This window comes from Aedes albopictus, chromosome 1, assembly GCF_035046485.1.
Source record: "Aedes albopictus strain Foshan chromosome 1, AalbF5, whole genome shotgun sequence".
Lineage (NCBI taxonomy): Eukaryota > Metazoa > Arthropoda > Insecta > Diptera > Culicidae > Aedes > Aedes albopictus.
In genome coordinates this window covers 329,331,690-329,357,903 of record NC_085136.1, presented here as the reverse complement: position 1 = coordinate 329,357,903, position 26,214 = coordinate 329,331,690, and the positions used below count along the sequence as shown (strand labels likewise).

The 26,214-nt window shown below is 37.6% G+C and overlaps 1 protein-coding gene across 7 annotated transcripts in view; it reads left to right on the top strand.

Annotated features, from left to right (window-relative positions):
• LOC109414602 (segmentation protein cap'n'collar) overlaps positions 1–26,214 on the top strand; it is a 279,838-nt gene that overhangs the window by 243,423 nt on the left and 10,201 nt on the right. For all 7 annotated transcript variants that reach the window (XM_062847322.1, XM_062847323.1, XM_062847320.1 and 4 more), the window contains one exon: positions 5,689–5,779. In XM_062847322.1, the coding sequence (XP_062703306.1) occupies positions 5,689–5,779 (91 nt within the window). The remainder of the gene's footprint in view (positions 1–5,688; positions 5,780–26,214) is intronic.

The following is a 26,214-nucleotide window of genomic DNA, read 5'->3' as shown; positions in this document are numbered from 1 at the left end:
GGAAACTGGAAGCATTTCCTCGCCTTTTTGTTTTTGATTTTTTATTAAACAACGAAGCAATATTTTCAAAATAGGTTTTCGTACACAGTTAGAGGAACAGTCAAGGTATCTTCTGGATTTTTTTCAGGTGCAAAATGTTTTTCAGTTTTAAGGAAGGAAACCATTTTTGAATAAAATTTCAAAAAAAATGGTTTTTGAAAAATTAATAAAAGTTTTACACCTGAAAAAATTCCAGAAGATAGCTTAATTCATCCTCTAACTGTGTATGAAAACCGATTTTAAAAATAATGCTTTGTAATTTCATAAAAAAAAACAAAAACTAAAAAAATAGGAAATGCGTTCAGTTTTGCCTGAAGTGGCATAGCTTTATAAATTTTCAACCGATTTTCAATCATTTTTAATGAATCACTTTTAAAATGATTTTCGAATAAACTTGCAAAACCTTACTTTTTTTTCAAAGTCACGCAAAATATGATTTTTTTTAAAGATTTTATTTATTTTTCTTGCTTCTTTTTAAAAAAATATCTTTAGGGCTTGATAACTCTTAAACCGCTTGACCAATTTTGTTAGTGTGCTTTTGCAGATGTTTTTGTTGCCTAAGAAAAAGAATGCTGTGAATAAACTGTACCTTCTTAAAAATGATTTTTAACATGGAAAAATATCAAAAACCATTCAAAAACACGTATTCTACAAGAAAAATAAGTATTTTGGCCAAATTTTGATAGCTTTCATGCATAGTTTTAGGCTTAAACTTGAAAATTTACTCTAAACAATGATTAGAAGCATAAAACTTTAATTTTATAAAACTTTCAATATTTTCATTATCTAAACAAACGAAAATTTTGTTTTGAAAAAAAAAAATCCACTGTGTTCCAATATCCCTAAATATGATGCTTAGTATCTGTTTATAAGTAAAAACTGCCAAATAATTGCCAAACTCCAGTTTTACATGAAAAAAAAATCTAGTTTTATGGCTAATTTTGGCAGTTTTTGGTAAAAAGTATAATAAAAATGAATATTTTGACGAATGCAGCAAACTAGGCATTTAAATTGCAAGCATCTTTTTATAACTCGAAAAATCAATTTTGAGGTGTTTGCGCCATCTCTTCATCTCAATATTTTTGGCTCAAATTCGAAGGTTTCTCTTTTTATGATATTTGAATCTAGAAGGGTATACGAATTCCAGGTTTCAACAAAATTTTGAAAAATAAGCCTCAACCTAATGTACATCTATTTTCCATATTTTCCATTCCATTGACCCACTCATGCTTGATTGTAAACATTGTACTAAAACAACAATTCATCGCACATAAATTCAAATAATACATTTGAATTATATTTGCCGTACTAGCACATATTCACGATCCAACTATTAGATTTTATATGCAACCTTGCGTAGTTACTCGAAGTTACCTCTCAAAAATAGCAATGCAAGGCTTAACAATCCTTGCACTCGTACTGCACGATCTGTATCCTATTCTGTTCAAGTATGGACAAACCTATGTCATATTGCATTGGCTCGATTGTCTCAACAAATGCAGATTGCGGCATTGGCATTATTGTTACGCGATGATTGTAATTTTATTTAGTGGATTTTTGACAAATTGTTATGTGCATCCTTTGAAATTGATAGACGCTTTTTTCAATATAGTACACCGTTTAAAAAAAACAAACTCATAAATACGTTGTTCATGGAACGAACTCACCGGGTTCTCAATTGCAATCGTTGAAAACTAAGCCTCGAGGATCCCTTAACCCTAATAAGATTTTGGGGTCAATACGACCCAGACAGGCTCGCTGAACGTGCGCTACGTCATCGTGGCTCGAAAATCCTCCTGCTCCAACGTAACAAAACACGTCACCGATCTCGAAAATGGTGTATATTTTCCACAACTATATTGAATGAACTGGTTTTCAATATCGAAAATTAGCAAATAAAGCTGAATAGCTAACTAACCCTGGTCTAGAACTTTTTAGGGAAATACTGACTTAATTATTGGCAGTTACTTGGAACAAGAATTCTACCGTATATTGCTATGACTGAGTTTTTCGATTCATACTAAGAACTCTTGCGGGTAGTATATTTATGACATCCTAGACCGGACTAAAGTTCATTTGGAGTGACCGGACTTTTTTCATGGGATAGCAACTTTCAGTTAACTTCCAAAGGAATTCTATGATTTCAATTCACTCTGCTAAAACAAGATTCTTGAAAAAAAGTGACTCTAAACTACCTACTCGGAAGTTTTCTGGCGAGATTTTTGATGGATTTTAGATAGATTCTTGGCAATATACTTGGTAGATTTCTACAAAGATTTGTGAAGAATCTCTGGTAAGGTCATAGAAACTTCCTATCGAGATCTCTAGAAGGTTACTGGTTACATCCCTAGCAAATTATATACGAAGTCTTTTTCATATTTTTGGAAGATTCCTACCAACATACTTAGCTGATTCCAATAGGGATCTATTGCAAATTACTCTTCCCAGAGGCGAGCTCCTGCTCCTTACAAGAGATTCCCAAAGTCGTAGATCTGACAAGCCTATGTAGCCTTGTTGCGCAAACCAATACAAAGGATTCGCATATAAACTGCGTAGACTTTTTGAAGGGAGAGGGAGGTCTGTCAGAATTCAACTCTCTATGGTATAAATAGAGATAGAGCTTATTGAAGTTTCTGATTTCTTCTTGGCTGACTGATTCAACTGGGATAATATTCTCTCGCTTCAGCTCGATCGGAGAACTTGTGTGGTTGCGCCCGCTTTTCTAATTTTTTGGCGTCCACCCTTGATCCCTAAACATAATTCGATAAATGATTTCTGATAGAAACTTCACCAGGAATCAGATCTCCGAAAATTGCAAAGCGATACGACATCTGTGGAGAAGGTTATTAATCCCGATCGATAAAATGACGAGATTTTTGACATGACATCTTAAACAGCATTGCTTGGCTATACCGGTTTCAGTTAGATAGCTTTTCAGTTTTCGAGGGTTTAGTTTCCCTGCAAAAAAAATTGCAGCTTTTCCCTATCAACTAAAAGTTTTGCTATGAAACGCATTCCCAAAGTAATATCAAGCAGTTTAATATAAAATGTCTTTTAGCACATTTTGGTTGCACAGCTAACATTTTACTGCTTTTTAACTGACGCCAACAAGAGGTTTTCACCAGTACCAGAACAATGATACACTATGCCCAGGGAATCGAGAAAATTCTCCTGACCGGAACGGGAACCGCACCCGCCGTCTCCGAATTGCCTTAACCACTAGGCTAACTGGAGATCCTTGTGTATAAACTATTACCCAAATTGTTTCTTCTGGAATTACTCTAGGTTATCTCTTGGAATTCAGGGAAAATTTTTCGAGGAGAGTGTCTGACCAGGAATTGTTTCTGATATTTCCAGTCGAATTCCTTCTGGGTTTCACCAACAATTTCATTCTAGAATTTCTTCAAAAGTTTTTCTAGGAATTCTTCAGGAGTTCCTTCTCGGGTTATTTAGAGTATCTTCTGGTATTTTTTTTCCAGGAAATCATTCTGGGATTCATCAAAAAATGTCTTCACGTTCTTTGTAGGAGTTTTTCAGTGTTTGTTCTTTTTATATTTCATTAAAGACACTTAGCCAGATCAGTTGGCATTCATGTCCACTTTTAGTATTTGTGCATACTATGTTTCCTTCGAAAACTGCTTCTGGGCATCCTCCAGGAGTCACTTCTGGAAGATTTTCTGAAGCTACTTTTTTGGAATATTTCAGAAGTAGCGTTTGAAAAAAAAAATGTTCCTTCTGGGAGCCCTCCTGGCGTTCCTTACAGAAATCTTCCGACAGTCATTTCAGAAAATTCTCCAGAAGTTCCTTCTGGGTGATTTATCATCAAGGAGATCCTTAAGGGAATTCATCAGAAATTCCTTGTGGGAATCCTGCAGAAGTTCTTTCAACAAATCCTGCAAAAGTTCCTGTTCGGAAACCTTCGGGATTGATGGGAATCCTTCAGGAGTTCCTGGAGAATTTCCAAGATCGAATTCATGAATCCCAGACTAAACTCCTGGATTAGCTTTGTGGCTTAGTGGCCGTTCGGCTAGTATCACCAAGCATTTAGCCGCATTATGCTGGGGAGCGCGGGTTCGATTCTCTCCGCAGCTGTTAGGGAAAGTTTTCGGCTGTGCCACTGGGCGTTGCATGCTAGCCCATTGTCTAGTGTCGTGCTTTCTTCAAAGAGCGAATACGCTCATTGGAAGCATTGAACGCGTCCGTGTCTTTTTAACTAACTTGTGACCATAGGCGCCAACTTGTGACGTAGTTGGGGGGGCGAAGCTCTCAAAAATTGGACAACATTCAAGTTTTTTCAGCTTAATGCGCTAGTTTTCACGTGAATATGCCTAAATAAGCTGAACTGCATCGGTATTTTCCGTATTTGATTGGTTTTGAGAGGCCTCGCCCCCCCAACTACGTCACAAGTTGGCGCGTATGCTTGTGACAGACCATACTCCTAAATTCCTTTAAATAAATTCGGAATTATTTGCTGAAGAAATTGCTGAAGGAATTCATAGAAGACATACAAGGTGTAATTCCTAGCAGGATTTACTGGAGGAATTCAAGATTACATTTTTTGGGGCGATCGAAAGATGAAATCCCGGATAAAAAAATCTTTAAAGATATCCAGAAGAAAGTTCTTGGAGAATATCCAGATGGATATCCTGGAGAAGTCTCCAGAAGGAATTCAAAAATTCAACGAATATCGTACGAATAACTCGAATTGATATGATGTCAATGTTTATCGAAATATCTGAAAATTTCTAAATTCAAATTTAGCTCTTCTACTGGAAATGAAACACATACATGAGTTTTGAATCATAGGTAGGGTCCGGGACTATTAGGGCAGGGGGACCTTTTTGGAACTTGCTGCTATACCCGAGCAGGAACGAATAACTGACACATAACTGCAGCATACCAAAGTCAGGTATCATACCAAGATGAGGTATTGGTCGGTTAGCCCGGCATTGAGAATAACTAATTTTGGTATTGTGTAGGTATTTATAAAATACCTCAACGAGTTATTGGTTTGGTGTTGAGGACTGCTTGAGGTATTATTCAGTTATGGAAAAATCGCTATTTGTATGGGAAAATCGCCGATTATTTTTAAGGTATTGCCATACCTGATGTCATTATTCACGTGTTATGCACAGAAAACACACCAGTTATTATTTTAGGTATTTTACCTCTTATGCAGGGCTACTTAATACCTCATTCAGGTTGTAAGTATTCGGTTTTCCATACCTGAGTTTGGTATTCTTCAGCTATTTTCTCCTGCTCGGGTAGATACTGTGCGTATCTCACCGTATCCGAAAAATCAATATTGACTCCCCAAAATAGGTCCCGCTGTCTAAATGGTCCCAGACCCTACTCTAAAATGGACAGTTACATCGCTGATGTCATATTGATCCCTTCGACTCCAAAAGGGTTAAGCAAACTTCGAGAATATCTAAAATGAGTCAAATACTTTAATTTAAATTCACAACCCTTGCAATGGAGACGCACGATCCTTGGTACCTACATTCGTTTTAATCGCACCATAGGATGAATCACGTGCCAGCCGTTGTCGCCGTTGTGCACTCGTGCAATCGTGTGTTTATACTGCTGTTGATACTGATGATGACCCATCTCTCTCATTTCGCCTCTTTCTGTTTTCCCCCTGCGCAGAATACATCATCGGAGATGAATCACACGGACGGATTTCTCAACTCGATTCTGGATGACGACCTGCAGCTCATGGACATCGCCGTCAACGAGGGTGAGTGATCATTTCTTTTTATTTGTCGTAATTTACCACCTAGGTATTTCCGTTAAGATATTCATAGCAAAGCCTGCTACGTTGCATCCGGTTCGAGTGCCGGTTCTTGAGCCGGCTACCGGCGAGGAGGCTAGGAACAGTGTTCGCCTCGCACCTAATGCCTACTGCGATTGAAATGCGCCTTTCTGACGACGCAAGCAAAAGTCTTATCAGTTAGTAGCAGCGAGCGACTAAACTCTTTGCTTGCGGTCGCCCAAGCTTACGAGTTTGCGTTCGCGATATATGATCCGAACCGAACGCAGACGAATACTTTGTCAGCGCAAAATACCACTTTGCGTCACCCACCGCCCGAACTCTGCGAGTGTAGTGCTTTTAAATTGAAGAAGAAAAAAAAATCATTGCCAAATCGGTTTTCGGTTCGTGCCCCTTTTTCGCCCTGCGCACGGTGACGATGATAATTTGTTCGGTTTTAAAAGTTTGTGTATTTTAATTATTCGATGGGTGGGTACAACGAACGACGGTTGTTGTAGATAGGTGCGCGGGAACCAAACCAATCTGCTGGCTGGCGACCATGTGAGAGAGTGCATCGATCAAAGTTTGCGCGAAGAAAGTATTGGTCGTCGCTTCCCCGTCGTATGTACATTAGTCTGGTACACGGTTTATATGGGAAAATACAAAAAATGGAAAAACTCAAGTTCCTGTATACTTTTTGAGTTCCATTTTGGTCGCATATCAGCTGTGCAAAATTTCAGATCGATCGGAAAAACTATATTTTAGCGCCCGCCATTCTTAGTTTTTCATACGATTTACTATGGGGAAATTTTACTCCCGCAAAGAAAAATCGCTAGGAGTCACCCCTAGATCCCTAAAAATAAGTCGACGAATGATTTCTGTAGAATACTTTACTAGGAATCAGACCTCCGAAGACAGCAAATCGATGCGACGTTCGTGGAAAAAGTTATAGGGCCTCACCCGATTGATAAAATAACGAGATTTTATTATTTATTGTTATTCCTTACATGTTAAACAGCGTTTGCATGCCATTCGGTTTTCAGTCAATAACTTTTTCCACATGCCTCAGATCGCTTTGCGGTCTTCGGAGGGTTGGTTCCTCGTAAAATTTCCAATAGAAATCATTCATCGATTTATTTTTAGGGGTTAAGGGGCAACCTGTGGCGATTTTTCTTTGAAAAAGTGATTTTCCCCATACTAAATCGTATGAAAACTTAAAATGGCTGGCGCTAAAATATAGTTTCTCCGATCGATCTGAAATTTTGCACAGTTGATATGGGACCAAAATGGAACTCAAAAAGTGTACAGGAGTAAAATGTCTTTTTGTGTCCCACGCTAATGTACATAGCGGACGTAATCGATGTGTGCTGTTGGGTGGATGCATGAGCGGAGCTAGGGTTGACACACTGAGGGTGGAATAATGTTAGTGAATAGGAAACAGTCCCATGAGGCTTTTCATAACTTTTGAGTTAATGTTATGAAAACCAATGGCATTTTTTATCCTTCTTACACCCATAAGAAGAGTATAAATACCGCTCGAAAAACCGACTTTCGATCCGAGGCCCACAGGGCCGAGTCTCATATACCAATCAACTCAGCCATATACCAATTACAAATAAACAGAAATTCTATAAAAACTAACAATATGTTAAATTAAAGCTTTGAATTTATATATTGTGGGAAAAATGCTAAAAATAACTAGCTAATTCTAAAACTGATTAACATAGTAGATATATCTTTTTTGTCCTTTTAACACCATAACCATGAATACCAAGTACTTCGGAGCTAATTTATGCGACTGATTAAGAGATATTAGACAAAGTGTATCTCGCTGATTTTCTTATCCATTTGTTAATCGATTCAAGATCTTTTGGCAGTTAATAAAAGATACAATATTCCAGAATATGTAAGCTATTTTTAAAAAATTTCATGCAAGATTCTAGAAGGTGTCTGGCATTTTTGGTAGTTTAGTCCATGGTCCATGATGCTATTTTGGAAACCAATCCACTAGATGTCAAATCCACAATATTTTCCATCGCACAAAATAAATATGTTAAATACAAATAATACAACAATAGTTTTAATAAGTGTAAGAAGGGTTCTGTTCACCATAGGTGAATTAAATCGGGTTTTTAGTTTGTTACTTACCCCATTTCTGTTCCCTCCTCATTGCTTTCGGAAAATGTTGATTATTTTACACATTTTCTCAGATTTCCTTCTAAAAGCAATTGTAGAAGCTTACCAATGTATCCCTTGTAAAGTTTCATGAGGAATTTTAATTAACTAATTGAACAGCTTTTGTTGCATTCTGTAACAGTGGAATCCTACTTTGAAGTACCTCAGAACTTTTGTGGGGTACGACTCGATGGTTGGTCCAACAATCGAATCTGACGAAGTGAAATTTGAACGACGAAAAAGAACAATCCGGCTAGGTGCTACTTTGGTTTGATTGCCTTCGTCGTACGCAAAACGAGAAAAAATTCCACTCATAAGAAATTAAAACGTGTTATTTCGCATAATTATTTTATTTCCAGTGCTATACTGCCCCCACTCGCATAACAGTCCCATATGAATAGGAAACCGAGCAAAGATGGGGTTGTTATGCGAGTGGGGGCAGTATAGGGGTTGGTTATTGATAGTCTACATCTTTTTGCCTCCATCTGATAAGCCTTTGGCCAAGCTAAGTCTGTAATTATTGGCCTTTTCCTATCTGACATGACGGGGATTAACGCATATAATGAAATAGATTTCTACCCTTCTTCAAAATTTTATCAGATTTTTAAGCCAGTATCTTTTTTTAGAGTTATACGGCCATAACCGTAGATCTGTATGAGATTTCTTCCTTAAAAATAACCCTGTCTGCAACTGTTTTCCACCATTTCTGCTGGAGACTTTGAGGTGTTTCTCCAGTAACTATACCGAGTTTCTTCCGGGATTCTTTGAAAATGTATTTCTAGCAGGTTGTTAATTTTTTTCAAACATTTGTTTAGGATGCTTTCTAAGCATTTTTGCAAAAGGTGATTATTGATATTTTCTGATTTACATAGGAACACCAGGAGCACTGAAGAATTTCCCTTGAATCATTGTTATTTGGAGAAACTAGTTAAGTTTTTTTTCTACAATTCTATGTGAGATGCAGGGAATCTTGTAGACGCAGTAGCCGGATAGAGGAATTCATGGAAGTATAGACTTTAAAGAAGTTAGAAATTTGTGAAAAATTCTAAAACAAATATAAATATCTTTCGGCCTGTGACATCACCACCCCCTGGCCTAAAAATTTTGATGAAAAACCGTGTCGAATTTGTTTCTTTTTTCAATTTGGAAGGTAACAGGATCAGGTCATAGTTGTAACCTCTCAAGATGGGCCGTATAATAAATAAAAATGAGTTTACTACACTTCAACTTTCGAACATACTACAAAGTGTTCGATGGGAATAATGTCGAATGTCGAATGTCTTTTGAGGATTTCTCTCGAAATTATCCAGGATTCTTTCTTGAGTTCTTTCCAGGATTTCCGCTTGAATTTTTACCGCAATTCCATCTTCAATTTGAGCGCTATCCATAAACTATGTAGATTGTAGACTAATGTTTGGCCATCTCAGAACCACTCCTTCCTTCCCCCTCGTAGACTTTTTATGGAACATAGACTTTAGCCAGAAACCCCCTCCACCATAAGAATCTAAGTAGTTTATAGACAGGTTCTTGTTTGTCAGAGTTTCTCCGAAGATGCCATCCATTTTTTTTCCCGGATTTGATCCCAGAGCTTTTTCCAGTAGTTGTCGGTGCTTCTTCAGGATCTTTCAAAAGTGATCTCGGGGTTTCTTCCGGAAGTTTTCTCGGTATTGCTCTCATAGTTTCCCGGGAGATTCTTCTGGGAAATCATAACAGAATTCTCTAACGTTTCTTTTGGGATTGCTTTCTTACTTTCTTTCCGAATAGGATTTTCATCTTCCTCGGGATTTTTGTGAGACTTCTGCAGAAGTTCTTTCAGAAAATTCTCCTAAACTAGTTTTCGGGACAACTCTTGGAGCTCCTGGGAGATTTTTTCCGTACTTACAATTCCGGGAATTTCTCTCAAAGGTTGCCAGTATTCATCTTAGAATTCTAGTAATATTTCCACTTGAAATTACGCCCAGGAGGTTTTCGAAGTTCCTCTCGTTGTTTTTTTTTTTTGAATGGCTATTTTTGGAGATCTTCGCGAGATTTTCTTGGATTCCTGGAATTTCTTTCGGAGAATTTGTTAGTAGGCTTTCGAATGAGGTATTTCGAGAAAAACCTACTGAAAAATACCGGCCAGAACTCCGGGAGTAACTATTAGAGCAGGAACCTCAAAAGGAATACCCTATGGAATCCCGGGACAATTTTCGGTAGGGATTCTAAGAAGAACACTGAGAGTAATCTCGGTAGAATCTTAGGAGGATCACAGCATGAAATATCGGAAACAACTACGAGGAAAAGCCTGGAAAACATCTGAAATTGCGGGAACAGCTCCACGAGAAATACTATTCACAATAGCACCAATCCCGGGAGGAACACCAGAAGGAATCTTTTAACGAGAAGTTGTGGAAGAAAACTCACGATATTTTCTTGATGAAATTGCAGGTGGAACTACGAGAAAAATCCCGGAGCATTAACTGGAAAACTTCTGGATGAAATCCTGCAAGAAACTTTCAAGAATCTCCTGGGAGAATCTTTAGAAGAAATCCCAGGAATAACTCCTGTAGAAATTTTAGAACTGGGAAACATTCGGCAAGTACTCCTGGGGAAATCACTGATAGCAAATATGGAAAATAATTCCAGAGGAATCCCGGAAGAAACTTTAACAGAAACACCGTGACAACATCTGAGAAATATTCTGTGAGAAATTCCTGTATAAATTCCGGAATAAATCCTGTGAGGAGTTCCACCGAAAATTTAGCGGAGAAAACGCAAGAGGAACGCTGGGAGAAATTTCGAGAGTGAATCTGCCAGCAATACCTCTGGAAAAAAATCCTTCAAGGTTCATGTGAAAAACTCCAGGTGAAATCGGGCTTAGGAATTCTGGAATGCCGGAGTAATCTTGGAAAGAACTGCTTGAATCTTGGAAAATAAACCTACAGGAATCCGGAAGATCCTCGGGGAGAAATTTAAGCAGGAATGCTAGGAAACATGCCGTGAAAAAATACAAAAGATATGCGTTGAGAAATCATAGAAAGCATTCTAAGGAGTATCTCAACAAAAGTTCTAGAAAGAATCGCTCGACACTGAAGAAGTCTGTAAGCCTGTGTGTCTGAAGCTAAGCTCAATGAGTGGAATTAAAAGGAAGTTAATCGTCTCACTAGTTTTTCTTTATTTTAACCCTCTTCGTTCATTAGTTAATGTTTACCTCGCTGACGTAGTGCTTGCTCAGCGTGCCTGTCTTGGTAAAAATACATTGGAACCCTACAAATTCATCACACCCCAATTTGGGGACATTACGAAATATACAGGATGAAGATGTTTCATTATTGTTCTTGGTCCATCAGTCAATCCTCTTAATCGTATTTTTTCTGTCATGTTGTCTTTTGTTCGCAACGTTGGTTGTTTACATAGATCGAGTTTGGTCTAGGAATTTATGTATAATCCTAGGGGGTACCCGGTTCTGGTTGCAATTCAAGATCGTCTACATTTTGATGTCTGTATTAGGGAATGGTTTGCATAACTTGAATTTTATTGTTGCCCGAAATAGTTTGAGCAATACAAATGTCAATTAACAATCAAGGACTTAGACAAAAACCAAAGCACAACATTTCATACAAACTAATAAAATGTTCACACATAGTTTAGAACGTAACAAACGAATATATGACTTGAAGCGATATCTTATGTGTTTTACGATATGCACTATTGCGATGTAAGATAGCATCTGAGGAAACTTAATAAACTTCGAGAAAAAAAAACTATACTTGGCACCTGAGTGTCGGACTAATGAACTTTGGAATAACAAGCCGCACTTTGCATTTAACACCAAACACTACTTATGAAATAGATATGTCATGAAAATATATGTCATGATTAATTATCATGACATTCTAACTTAACTCAGTGTTAGTTGAAGATTCTCGCTTATGCGAGTTTGAAGGAATACTTTATCGAGCTAACTTTTACATTTATTTGATTTCAATCGTACACCAATGCGAGTTAAACTGGCACATAAACTGTTCAGGATGCACGCCGTTGTAGAAAGTATTATGCCTCTCAAGAAAAATCAGAATATGGCGATTATCTGCCTCTGGCTTCTGATATAAGTGCGACAGTCACTAATCAAAACAGCATCACCAGATTTAAAAGTATTTTATTCCATTATATGGGGTTTGACAGCAAGCACAATGAGCCACTCTTGCCGTTCATCACAAATCAGGCCAAACATTTCAATAGGTCCTATCTGCATTTGAGAGGCTCTCTTGGTTCACTTTCTCTTTCAATTGTTGCAATGTAATGGTACACTTTTCAACTAGGTATTTTTGCAGTACAAATCAAAAGACGATTGTTTTGACTATCGTTCAATACAAATAAACAGCTGAGATATTAACGAAAGAGAGGGAAACCAAAGAGAGCCTCTCTTCTGCAGATAGGACCTTTAGACATGTTTGGCCTGAAATACATTCAAAAACATCTGTCACTTCGCAAAACTCACGTGCTTTTGTTTTTGGCGGGAACATATTTTCTTTTGTTTTTAGGTTAATAAAAGCACCAAATAAAGTCTTATAATCATCGCAATACACAATTATGTGAGTTTATTTGATGCTTTGCGATTTCGCTCGTATGCTTATTCAAGCAATATACATCGCATTAAAACATCAGAATATCGTTTACTGCGATGTAGTCATACTTTGAATAAGTTGATTAGAATTCTTATGCGACTTCACCAGATACAGGTTAAAAAATAACATTATATACGATAGTGACTTAATGTAGCATTTTATATGATGTAATACGTGCATACTTATGCGACTTCTGGTTGTCTGGGTTATCATTGTTAGTTGGATTGCGAAGACACCACAAAAACCCCCAACTGGCTACGCCTCTGTCAGCTCGAAGGTGCACACTCAGCATACTGCCACCGCCGCGCCGCGACGCGAGTATTGCTGCTCGCGCGTCTCCCCGAAGAGCGAGCGGTGGCGCGAGAAAGAGCGCACGAATACACCCCGCGCGCGAGCAAGGGAATGAAACAGTTTTTTTTTTCGGGCCAGAAGATTTTGTTACACCGTGTTTACTATTTTTAAATGCTTAGTCATGTCGCGATATGTGAAGCAACCCGTAGCACCACAATTTTTCCTTCTTGTGCGCGCCTTGTAGTTTAATTGTTCATTTTTTCACCGTTCTTTCTGTGTGCTTTTTCGGTTTTGAATAAAATTAATTTTCATGCTATCTGCTTTCTGATCGATTTTCTCAGCTGTGCGCGCGGTGCTAAGGTGTTTGTCCCGCGTGCGCGCACACACGGTTCCGTCTACGATCAATAGGAGAAAATTTGTTTTTACTATAATTACTCGACCAAAATTCTAACCGTCGATTTTCGATCGTGGCAGGCCGTGTGTACCCAGTGAAGTAAAGTGTGGAATTGCCTATTGCCGAAGCCGCGATAATTGGCCGCTCGGTCAGCAAAAGTGAAAACTACTTTGGGCTGGTGGTACCTGTTGGATTCCGCGCAGACAGTGAGAATTGAAAAAATTAAGCTCCGCGGAATGTCATCGCACAAATAATAATGCCCATCATCGCCAACGCGTGTCCTACGTGATCACAGGTTTTCGCGCATACACTCACTGGCGACAACTGCCACCGGGCGAAAGCTCGCCTCGCGAACGCTGATAACGCAGTAGGCTGCGCGCAGAGCGATCTCGGCGATTGTGAATGTGGTTGAGCGTTGCTGCAAGGCTGATAAGATAGCAACCGTATTTCTGCGAATACTGATAAGAGGCGCTGTGTGTTGTGTACACCGTCCCAAAGGATTCCGTGGAAAAGTTGCAGCCAACTGGTCTTCTAGTTGACACCTCCCCACTCCGCCAAGGCCTTTACCCCGGGTTGGGGAGTACCACGCACTGGACTACTGACTGACCGGCCCAATGATTCAGCGCAACTAGTCTGACTATGCATTTTGAATGTGTATCATCTCCCCGGGAATCTTTGGACCGTGAATAGAAGAAAAGTGTAATAGATTCCGGACACTTGGCTTGGCAGGCTAACTACTTGCAAGTCATTACTGTTTACAACTCGTCGAGTGTCGACGAGCAGAAAGTGAAAACAACTGATCTTTGTTGATGCAGCGTGGTTGAAGCAGTAGGCGTCGATATTGTTTCCTCACTGACGGACGACGTTTGCGAAATAACATTTAAATATAATACGACCATAGTAAGAATAAGAGAGATTTCGTCCACTGTAGACACAATACCGTCTCGGGGGTAAATCCCGGTAGATGAATGAGACGATATCTGCTGTGCCTGTCAGGAAATACGCGGTAGCGTGAGAGTGTTTGTCATTCAGAAGAGCGGATCTGAGTAGGCTACGCTTATACGCCATGCTCTCGCCGTACACGTTCCTAGGTAATGTATTGATGTGGTAGAATTTTGATATCAAAACATTTTCCCAATTTCTTTCGTCGAGTTTTGTTTTGAAACTCACTGATATCGCTATTAAAACATTTCGACCGGCTAGTAGACAGGAAGTCATTTCTATTTAAAAATCGGCTTGCGTTTTATCAGATAACGGAATCTATCTTACTGGGTAAAGTTTATGTTTTTGGCCAATCGACCCAAAAGTTGACATTCTAGGAATCATAATCGAACAATTTATTAGTAGTTACTATCCGAATGGTAAAATTTTCATTATCAATAAGACCAATCAACGCTGTAGATGATTGCGTCAACTAACGTCTATATAGCCGATATTGGCCTATACCAAGACTTATGAAGCTCATTTAAATAGTTAAATTTGCGGTTAAATGCAAAACTTTATTGAGTTATTTGCTGCTACCAAACAGTGCCATAAAATTTCTTGGGAAATAGGTTTTGCTATGTGTAACGGGCAATCTGATTTGGGGTAGAAATCTATTTCGTCATATGCGCTAATTCCCGTCATAATAGACGGAAAATAGTCAATAATTACAGATATTCCAACCTAAAGGGTGTCCAGGATGAAATTGGCACACCGAAAATATTGTAAACCTTTTGATTAAGTTCGCCAAAATAGCTAATTTTTTGGCCATGAATAGTATATTATGTGTAGCTAATACCATAACATTTTCATTAAAATCGGTGAGTATTGGCGGAGATATCGTTGAAACAAGGGAATTGCCACTTGAGAATCTTGTGCAAACAAACATTTTGGAAAATATCACTTTTTTGCCGTTTCAACTCTGGCGCCAAAAATACTGAACCGATTTCAATGAAAATTTTTATGTACGTAAAGTATGTATGTAGAAGTAATTAGTCAAAATTTCATTCAATTTGATCATACCGTTAAAAAGTTATAGCCATATATGTCGCACTATGTCACAATAAGCAGATGTGGTTTTTGGTATAGTGAAATTCAAACTGTTCTTACTTTGAAAGTACTCAACAAAAATGGCTAAAATTTTCACTGTAAACAGTTTAACACAACAATTTTACACTGTCCAAGTTTTATAAAAATCGGGACAGTGTTGCCAGTTCTACAGTCAAAATAGTGCACGCGGAACTAAAAATGGTCAAAAAGTACCTAAAATTTACCTTGAAGCGATTTGAGCTTTGGATATTTACTAGAAAAAGTACTGAACCGATTTCGATCAAATTTTTACCACTTAATTGATACTATGTTAAGAATATCGAGTGAAATTTTCAAACGTTTTGATGAGGTAACAAAAAAGTTATAGCATAAGCAATTTTTTGAAATGGGTGCCCAAATTTCCAAAAGTCTCATTTTATGATATCGACAATATTTGCGCCAATACTCAACCGATTTTAATGAAAATTTTATGGTATTAGCTACACATTATATACTATTCATGGTCAAAAAATTAGCTATCTTGGCGAACGCAATCAAAAGTTATGCAATATTTTCAGCGTGCCAATTTCACACCCTTTACTTTTGCGAGTGCCTCATCAGATGGAAGCAAAAAGATGTAGAACAGCCCCTATAGCACTGAAAATTGAATCATTTCGCAAAATTTCGGGTTTCAATTTCACTACACTGACGAGCTGACCATTTTTCTCGTTTTGCGTACGACGAAGGCAACCTCACTAAATCAGCAGCTAGCCGAATTGTTTATCAGTTCAGTTTTTACGTCGTCAGATGCACTTCATGAACCAATCTTCAATTCTAACTCTACAAAAGCTCTGTGGCACTTCAAAAATGGAAGTTACTGCTGCAGAATGCAACAAAAACTATTCCATTATTTAAATCAATCGCTTTTTCCCGTCGGTAATATGTTTATTTACAGATAGTTGTCTTCGCCTAGGGAAGATGCATGCGAGTGTGTGAGTGAAGGAAAACACAGAGAATGATTTCTTCGTTACACTGATGTGGTGGACAAATTGGAATATTTTGGTGGTTATTTCAACACACTTAAAACAGAATGCCGAGATCGGCTGTGCAAATCTCGGTTAAAGTTTATTTGCTGAATCTCGGCTAAACATCTGACGTTTAAAGTTTGATGCCAGCAGCACCCATGGGTGCTGCTGTGAACAAAATTGATTTTTTGCCGATATTTCAGTTAAATTTAGGTTGCCGAGCACTCGGCTGTGCGGATCTCGGCAAAAGAATGAAAATTAGCCGAGCTCAACTAAGTGTGAAAGAAAGTTTAAAATTGAGATAGATGTACCACAGACAAACAGACGTAACACTTCGAACATTTTTCTATTCAAATCATAGTCACGGAAACATATTCGCCCAATGCACACTGGGCCAGGAACAGAGATTAGCAAGACAAAACCTCTAGCACATTGGGGTTACGTCCTATCAAGTTGGTGTCTTCGGCAAAGTTGTTGGGTTTTATCTGCGCCTCAAATTGCGCTTATAGTTTAGTTCGTAAAATTGCCGCATAGGTGGCGCTGCGGTGCTAACTTTTTTATTTTGCATCCTAGAGCTTTGGCGTCTTCGGCAAAGTTGTAGAACAAGCAAAAATATGAAAAGTTGTCGAAGACACCAAAACTGTAGCTCTTAAAATAACAAAGTTACATTGAATTTTATAAACGAACATCTTAAATTTTCGGTTTTGTGTCATTCTCTTGTTTTTCAGCCTACATGTTGCCATGGCAACAGAAAACAACAATCGCAGTAGTCGAACAAGATCGTACATTTGAACTTGTATTTCACTCTTGCAACAATCATGCGTTTTGAGGAATAATATATACATATTACTATTAGAAATTCCTGTATTAATGTATATGAATGATGTGCACCTTCCTGATTTTGCCCGAATCAAACGCATTTTTCGTAGGTGAATTCACTTCTAGTATCTTTTATACTTTTGTTTCATGCGTTTTAACATCAAATCAGAAACAATATCAACAGCAAAACTGAAAGATTTATCAGATTAAAGTTAACAAATTATCTATTCACGGTCTTTGTGGGTTGTCATGATAGCGGACTAAAGGTATATTATTTTAATCCACTAACATATTTATTATATTAAGTATGATTGAAGTAAGCAGCATTAGCATGCGAAACATTGCGGGTTTTTTTATGAAAATAAAACTGTCGATGACGTAGGAGGAATCTTATATGAAAATTAAAATCAATTGCCCCGATGGTGAAATGTTTTAAAAGATGCTCATGAAACGCATTACGCTTGATATAATAATTAGGGTGTAAGTGTCAAAAGTAATCTGACGCTCCCAAATTCATCCTATTTGAAATAAGCGATTACGGCACCGTTTGCTTCCGTTCTGTTTGTTTTTTTTTGTGTGCTCACTTCTAACAAAAATACAAAGATAAGAAATAAAACAAACAACGCTTAAATCCCGTGTTTTTTGTAGGATGAAAATAAGAGCCAAATGCTTAAAAAGGGAACGAATACTTTGTTAGTGAAATAAAAAAGTCTACCTTTAGCCATTCTGTCATTTTTAAATCGCACAAAAACTGTAAACTTTTATCTGAAAAATCTTTCAGATTTTCTGTTGCAGTTGATATTGTTTCAGATTTGACGTTAAAACGAATAAAACAAAGGTAAAGTTGGGACTCATATACGATGCTGTCATCCACTTTGCACCAACCACAATATCTCAGCTAACTTATATCCGATTCAGTTTATTTTATGAATTCGTTTGGGCTCAAATTAGGCTCCTCTTTAGACTTGTCAAATACTGAAAATAAACTTATTTGGATGCACGACAATCTGGAATTTGCGATGGGCGTAAAGTGAGTGGCAGCGTCTTGTATTAGTCCCGAATGTTTAAAAAGATGCAAGAAGTGAATTTACTCACCTACATGCGTTTCATTCAGGCAAAAATTCAGGAAGGTGCAGATTACGCTATATCACTCATTTAGTCTATATGAGTGATACAGCGTAAACAGGAATTTCTACTAGTAATACCTAGACAAATGTATGTATTATTCCTCAAAACGCATGATTGTGGCAAGAGTGAAATACAATTTCAAATGTACGATCTTGTTCGACTACTGCGATTATTGTTTTCTGTTGCCATGGCAACATGTAGGCTGAAAAACAAGACAATGACAGAAAAACCGCAAATTTAGGTCGTAGGTTTATAAAATTCAATGTAACTTTGTTATTTTAAGACCTACAGTTTTGGTGTTTTCGACAACTTTTCATATTTTTGCCTGTTCTACAACATTGCCGAAGACGCTAAAGCTCTAGGATGTGAAATAAAAAAGTTAGCACCGCAGCGCCATCTATGCGGCGGTTTTAAGAACTAAATTCCAAGCGCAATTTGAGGCGCAGTTAAAATCCAACAACTTTGCCGAAGACACCAACTTGATAGGACGTAACCCCAATGTGCTAGAGGTTTTGTCTTGCTAATTTCTGTTTCTGGCCCAGTGTGCAATGCTAAAATGACTAAGTTTGGCCGACCACCAACAAGGTGGCGGTAGTGAGCAAACGTCAAACTCGAACAAAAACTATGCGAGCGCCACAGTTGGGCAGTTGGCCAACTATCAAATTTTGAAAAAGACTGTTAAATCGGTGTACGATGAGAATTATCAAAGTGTTACGTCTGTTTGTCTGTGGATGTACTCAACTTTAAACTTTCTGCCTAATCGTACTTGGAACATGTAATTTGATTTGGAATGCGAAAAATTTGACCGATTTTTCGATGAAATCATAATTTTTTACCATCCCATGTACCATAGTGTCATGTAGAAGATGTTCCGGGAATTAAATTCAGATTGTACCCGAAATAGACGTACACAGAAAAAAATATGTAATTAAAATTCAGTTAGAAATCATGCACATAAAGGGAATGCTAGAGTTAGTGCATATTTACATGAGATATAATGTAAAATTACATTACTATCGTGTAAATTTCCGCCAACCATCGCGTAAACCATCATGGACTCCAACCGGTTACGTGACTATTAGCGGAAATTTACACGATTGTAACGTAATTTTACATGATATCTCATGTAAATATGCACTAACTCTAGCATTCCCTTTATGTGCATGATTTCTAGCTGAATTTTAAATACATATTTTTTTTTCTGTGTAGACTAGACGGGAACATAATTCGACTGACAATTATAAAAACTTTTTATTTTAGGGAAATTGCAGTTCTTCTACAACGTGTTGTACATGATATGGAAGCTTTTTATAATATATAATAGTTATTTATGCAACGAGTTACAAAATGATGATTTTTACAGCACGAATCGTACATTTATCCAACGAGGCTTGCCGAGTCTTGAAGGCATTCATTGTAATATAATCAATATTATATTGCCTTCCATAAACCACATTCATTAAAGGTTTTGTATAAGCATGGAGAAAAAAACGGATAGGTTGCGACCTATCGCACGGAATGCCTTGACTGAGATGAAAAAAGGCGGATAGGCATGCGTTGCATAACGTTCAGCGGCGCCAAAGTTCACTGTTTTGACTCATGATTTTCTGACTCAGAATATTATGTACACGAATCAGAGTCATGATTTCATAACTCAGTGCTATGTTTTCATGACTTATCGTCATGATATTTTATTTCTGAATGCGCATAACACTTTTCGCAATTATGACTTGTGGTCATGAATAATTGTTCATGATATCCATCGTTAAGGTCATGTTTTCATGATTTGCAGTTATGGTATGCAGTTAATTCAAAGATGTTTTCACTCACTCGGCATTCGTTTGGCTCATTTCACTATAAACCTTGTAGGGCAGTGTTTTTCCCGAGATTTTTCCTACAATTATCATCAAGGACACCATATTTTAATTCACATTTTTACGGCGTGAGAGCGCTCGTATTACTTACTCAGGCTACTCAGGCTAAACACTTATACCATAGACTAATTTCAAGACCTCGATGTACCAAAGAAAACGATCAAATTTTCGGTGACCAGTCCGGTACCCAATAAATATTCATAACCGTGTATTTTTTTTTCCGTGCAAATTGCCTTTTGTGTAAATTTTATTTAGCGTGTTACACTGATCTGACAGCTCTGACAGTAAGGGACTAAACATAAATTACGTAAAGTGAGTACCGAGGATTGTTCACAATCTGCGAACTTGACTGCGGAAAAAATTGCGACCATGACGCCGCTGCTTATACGCTGTATACTAGAGTGGGTCAACGTTGTATGGGAAAATCCAGATTTGGTCAGAGTAGCTCGGAACAAAGCTTTTTTGATACCTAATATGGTCCTTAATAACTGTGCAAAATTTGGACACGATTGGTTGTGTCCCCGCATTCCGCATTGCGTTTGAAATTTGCATGGGATTTAGTATGGGAAAACATACTTTTTTGCATTTTTCTCGTGAGAGGCTCAAACTTTCCCGGAAATATAAAACCAACGGTGTTAAAGTATAGCCCAGGGGATGCTGATAAACTTTGCCGAAGAGAGTAAGGTAATAGAGTGACTCTGAAAAAAGTTATTAATGTTCAAAGTTGGATATCTCCACGGAACTACTGAAAACACTAGTTTACAGCATTTTTGAACTCGGTAAGCTGATGATCATTTTTGGTGTAGAAACATGCCCTGAGTTCGAAAACGCGAAGGAAAAAAATTACAGTAGAGCGGAATTTTTTTCGACTTTTCATACAAGGCTGCCGATTTGAAATCGATTTTTGTTCTATTTTTAAGCAAAGTTGCTCACTTCACATACCTCATTCTCCGCAGTCAATGCTCCGATTGAGCTGAATTTTTTACTGTAACTCACATACATATGATGTCTCAAATAAACGGTGAGAAAGAATTTTTCAATTGTTTTTTCTTATTGAAAAAAATACATTTCTTCATATATTTTTGTAAATTTTGCAAAAATTTAAGGAGATCGTCCATAAAACTCGCCAATATCTTAAATTTCATCAATCTGACGCAAAACCTGCATTCAGATGATCGAATGGTATTATATTCAGCTTTTAATTTATGGAAAAAGATTAAAAATTGGTAGAACAAAACGCAAGATATTTGAATTTGAGTAAATTCCATATTTTAAAAAGTTGTAAATCTCGATATTGAGCTAAACCTCAAAAACTGTTCTACTTAAAATTTTTTGAAGGTCGGTTTCGAAATCAGCGCTAAATTATGCTTCAGAAATTTTGATCGATGACATAAGTTCACGACTTTCGTTTTATTTTGTAAACTAGTGAAATCATTTTGTCTGCCAACACTGCTGGTGCTTCAAAGGATCAATTCATCCTTGCTTTATTTTCTGTCATTTCATGGAAATCCAAACTCCATTTTATCAACAAACAGCAGTCAAGCTAATGGTTTTAAGGTTTTCAGTCGTTCTTCAATTAGATATTTTATTTGATCACACAATTCTTATTATTTTAGGATCGGCTCTTGGGGGATAGTTTCGGAACTATTTTGGAGGAGCACCATATTGTTAACCATATTTATGCAACCGATGGCCACGTTACGAATAACTCAACTGAACCTGCGATGTATCAGACCAATTATAATGCAAGGCATTTTGGGACATGGAAAACTATCGGGGGTGTTTCGAGTTTACTCAAGATGAAAATATGTTGCGAATATTTCTAATGCCCGGCTTGAGACGCATCGAAGTTCTTGATCTAACAAACCAAATGCAATGATAAACGTTTTGACCACAGGATAATGATGATATGATATGATAGTTAACCAGAGTTACCATGTGAAATATATAGTACACTAAAACCAAGACTAAAACATACTGTGCCTGTTTGGCTAGATTTGACTACCAAGCCCGTGACACGTTGGTTGAGGACCTGTGAGTGAAAATCTAGTACATATAGGAAGCGGACGCTGAAGGGAAGCAGGACTAATTTACATTGCGGCAAGCTCGCTAACCTCTTTGGATGAATCCACGAGCAAGTCATTTTAGCTATTATGACGTAAAAATAGTGTAGATGCAATACAATTCCATTTTGTTTCATAATTTGCGAGTTGCAGTAAAAAATTCAGCTCAATCGGAGCATTGATTACGGAGAATGAGGTGTGTGAAGTGAGCGACTTTGCTTTAAAATAGAACAAAAATCGATTTTAAATCATCATCCTTGTATGGAAAGTCGAAAAAATTTCCGCTCTACTGTAATTTTTTTCCTTCGCGTTTTCGAACTCAGGGCATGATTCTACACCAAAAACAATCATCAGCTTACCGAGTTCAAAAATGCTGTAAACTAGTGTAATTTGAAATTAATGAACAACCATTTCGCATCAGTCGATACCGGGAAGTTTCATCCCGTAAGGACCAATTCATAAATAACATCCACCTGGAAGTGGTGGGTGGGTGTCATATATGCAGGCTTATTCTGCGCGGCGTGTGAGGTGAGACGAGTCGAATGAGGTGACAAAAGTCGACTCGCCCCATTTGATTTACATTAGTCGTCTCACGTCACGTGAGACGAAACCGTTCGTCTCACCTCACACGCCGCGCAGAATAAGCCTGATGATGTTACAGTTCGAAAAGTGTAGCAAACCAACCATGCAAACTACTTCAAAAAGTGGGGATGTGCTTAAACCGCTCGTCTTTGTCGTTATGGAACTTGTGATTGAACCGTTATAGTTGAGGAGTCATTTTTCGTGATATCTGTTAGGAATTCCAAATAAATAAAGATTCAACAAGTTCAAGGCTTGTACAGTATCTGCCATATGGTCCAGCAACCACCAGTACCATGATCATACTTAGACCTTTTGGTACTGGTAAGAACGGCATTTAATTCAGTTAAACCTTTTTTTAGAACTAGGGACAAGACAGATACAGCGAGAGTAACTCTGTTATCGAAGTGTTGCTCAGAATTCCTCTGGATTACTCTGGATCGCTCTGGTTACTATACGGTACTCCTCCAAAATAATTGATTGATTTGTCTTTATTAGAGAGACTTTCAGCCCGCTCCTCCAAAATAGTTTCGGAGCCATTCCTCACCTAAAATAATAAGAATTATGTGATCAAATAAAATATCTAATTTAAGAACGACTGAAAACCTGGAAACCATTAGCTTGACTGCTGTTTGTTGATAAAATGGAGGTTGGATTCCCATGAAATGACAGAAAATAAAGCAAGGATGATTTGATCCTTCGAAGCACCAGCAGTGTTGGCAGAAAAAATGATTTTCAGTAGTTCCGTGGAGATATCCAACTTTGAACATTAATAACTTTTTTCAGAGTTACTCTATTGTTTTACTCTTTTTGGCAAAGTTTATCAGCATCCCCTGGGCTATACTTTAACACCGTTGGTTATATATTTCCGGGCAAATTAGAGCCTCTCACGAGGAAAATGCGAAAAAGTATGTTTTTCCATACTATATCCCATACAAATTTCAAACGCAATGCGGAATGCGGGGACACAACCAATCGCGTCCAAATTTTGCACAGTTGTTAAGGACCATATAAGGTATCGAAAAAGCGTTGTTCCAAAAAAAAAACGATCTTGTTGACCCGGTCTACTGTATACATATATGAAAGTTAAAATATGGCATCCTTGATGATAATTATAAAACAAATACTACCCTACAAATTTGCCGAAAATCACATTGTATTAATAAGCTTCTGAACTGAATTATAGTGAAATACGTCAAGCGATTTCAGGTGAGTGAAAACATCTTCGGTAGTTATGACATCATGAAGCTGCAAGGTATGTGATTTCATGACTTTTTGATCATGAATGCAACAACGATTTTTTTCCATGTGATTTTTTATGAGACAGTACTGTACAATTTGGTAGATGTTATTAACGAGCGTCAAACCACCTTCTACGATTTTTTATTGGCCCGTAAGGAGACCTTCCAGAAGTTCTTAAGGGCAACTAGATATAATGTGGATGTCTTAAGAAAACTCCGGCGTAAATATTGTCGAAACAAATTCTGCTGAAAATTCAGCGCAGATTCGTTGCGGAAATTAATTATGAAAGCTGAGAAGAAATTATTTGTTGATTTGCTAAGGGACAGCCTCGTTAAATCACAGGTTGTTTTTTTATTATTTATTGATGACACTTTATACTATGTAGTGAACTCGTGTCAAAAACAGATTGTTCTGTGTAATTCCTGAGTGTACTCTTAGGACGAAACTAAAAACATGCCAAATGTCCATGGTAGAATCCAATTGGAATGCCACGGATATATCCAGACAAGCAAAACGATTTATAGGACCTAGTTCAGCAAGAGCCTGGCCATACTAATTTTGAACAACAAAGACCTGAGCGTTATAACAGGCATGATGACCGGTCACTGCTCCAGTAGGTACCATCTATTCAATATAAGAAAAATCCAATTTGGAGAAGGATTGTTAGAGCCCTTGAAAATTTGGCAAAGTAATACTAACAGGGTAACATACTTTATAAAATGAATTGTGCCAAGTTGGGATCGAGTGCTTTATCAATCAACAACCACCACAGCTCAATTGTGAAAGGATAATCGATTAGTACCAAATATAGGCCATACCACAATATCCCTAAATAATGGACGCACTGATTAAAAGGCTCTACAGATGAACAGAAAAACTTATCGTACGTAATGCCCAAGGTCCATTGTTTTGATTCATGATTTTATGACTCAGTCATTTTTACAGGAATCAGATTCATTACTTCATGACTCAGCGTACGGTGCATGTTACAAAAAATATTATCGAAAAAAATAGTATCGCTTAGTCACCCTCGAAATGAAAGTTAAGAGTCTCTGCTTTCATTTGGTACCTAAAGAGAAATGTTCTATCGGGAAATCTAGAACCATTTTTATTTTTTTAGAACGAAATTTCGGAGGAATACCCATTTTAGGATATTTTCACCCAAATTTGTATGGAAAATAACCCCCGATAGAACATTTCGAACTCAGCATCAAATTCACCCAGCAGGAACACCCTTAGCTTCCATTTGATGGGTGACTTAGCGATACTGATTTTTCCACTAATATTCTTCTACCATAGCCACCGTGATCGCTTTGTTTTCATGACTTAGTGCCAAGATACAATGACTAAAGGTCATGATATTTCAGCTTTTAAAATGCATAAAACGCATTTCGCTATAATGACTTCTGGTCATGAAAAAGATTATAATTGTTCATGATAACCATCGTTTAGGTTCTGATATCATGATATGTAGACAAGGAGTAAGTCAGTTTTCTGATACTGGGATATTGGTTGATATTTTTAATATTCATTAAAATCCCTTACTTCATTCAAGCAGTTTTCGCTTTGTTTTCAATGTGCGTGTGACATAAATCAATATGTTACAAAGAAATGGCTAGCATCGACAAGTAATGAGCGGCAACGAAATCAAATGTACTTTAACAGAAAAATATCGTTATTGCGCGCAAACCCCAAAATTTTATTCCCACCTTTGGGTTTCCGCGCCGAAGACCCACCGCCAGATTGGGCGACAAAGAGAGCTGACAGCAGTCGCCGGGCAGTTGGCAATCCTGATATTTGACGGCGGTCGCCCGTTAGTCATGAGAGTGGATTGTTGTCACGCAAATAGAGCTTTTCGCTGAAAATGCATGTGTATTGAGGTCTTGTTGACAGATTTTCTGCTGTGTTAGTGTGAAATTCAGTGATTTCCTTTATCGCGTAAGCCTTCGCTGGAAGGAAACGTTATGTTGCTCAGCGAAGCAAGGAAAATTTTCAGTGAAAAAAGCAATATCTTAGCTATATTTGACATATGACAACAAACAAAACTAGTGTCATCGCACATCTGGATGATATTTGGAATATTTTTTTTTATTTTGTATGTGATTTCATGACTCTTTGGTCATGAATCCAACATTGGATGTTTTAACAGGATGTTTTGACTGTCACTAAGTCGGTGCCAGATAATGACTATCATATCCAAGAAAAGTATTACGTAG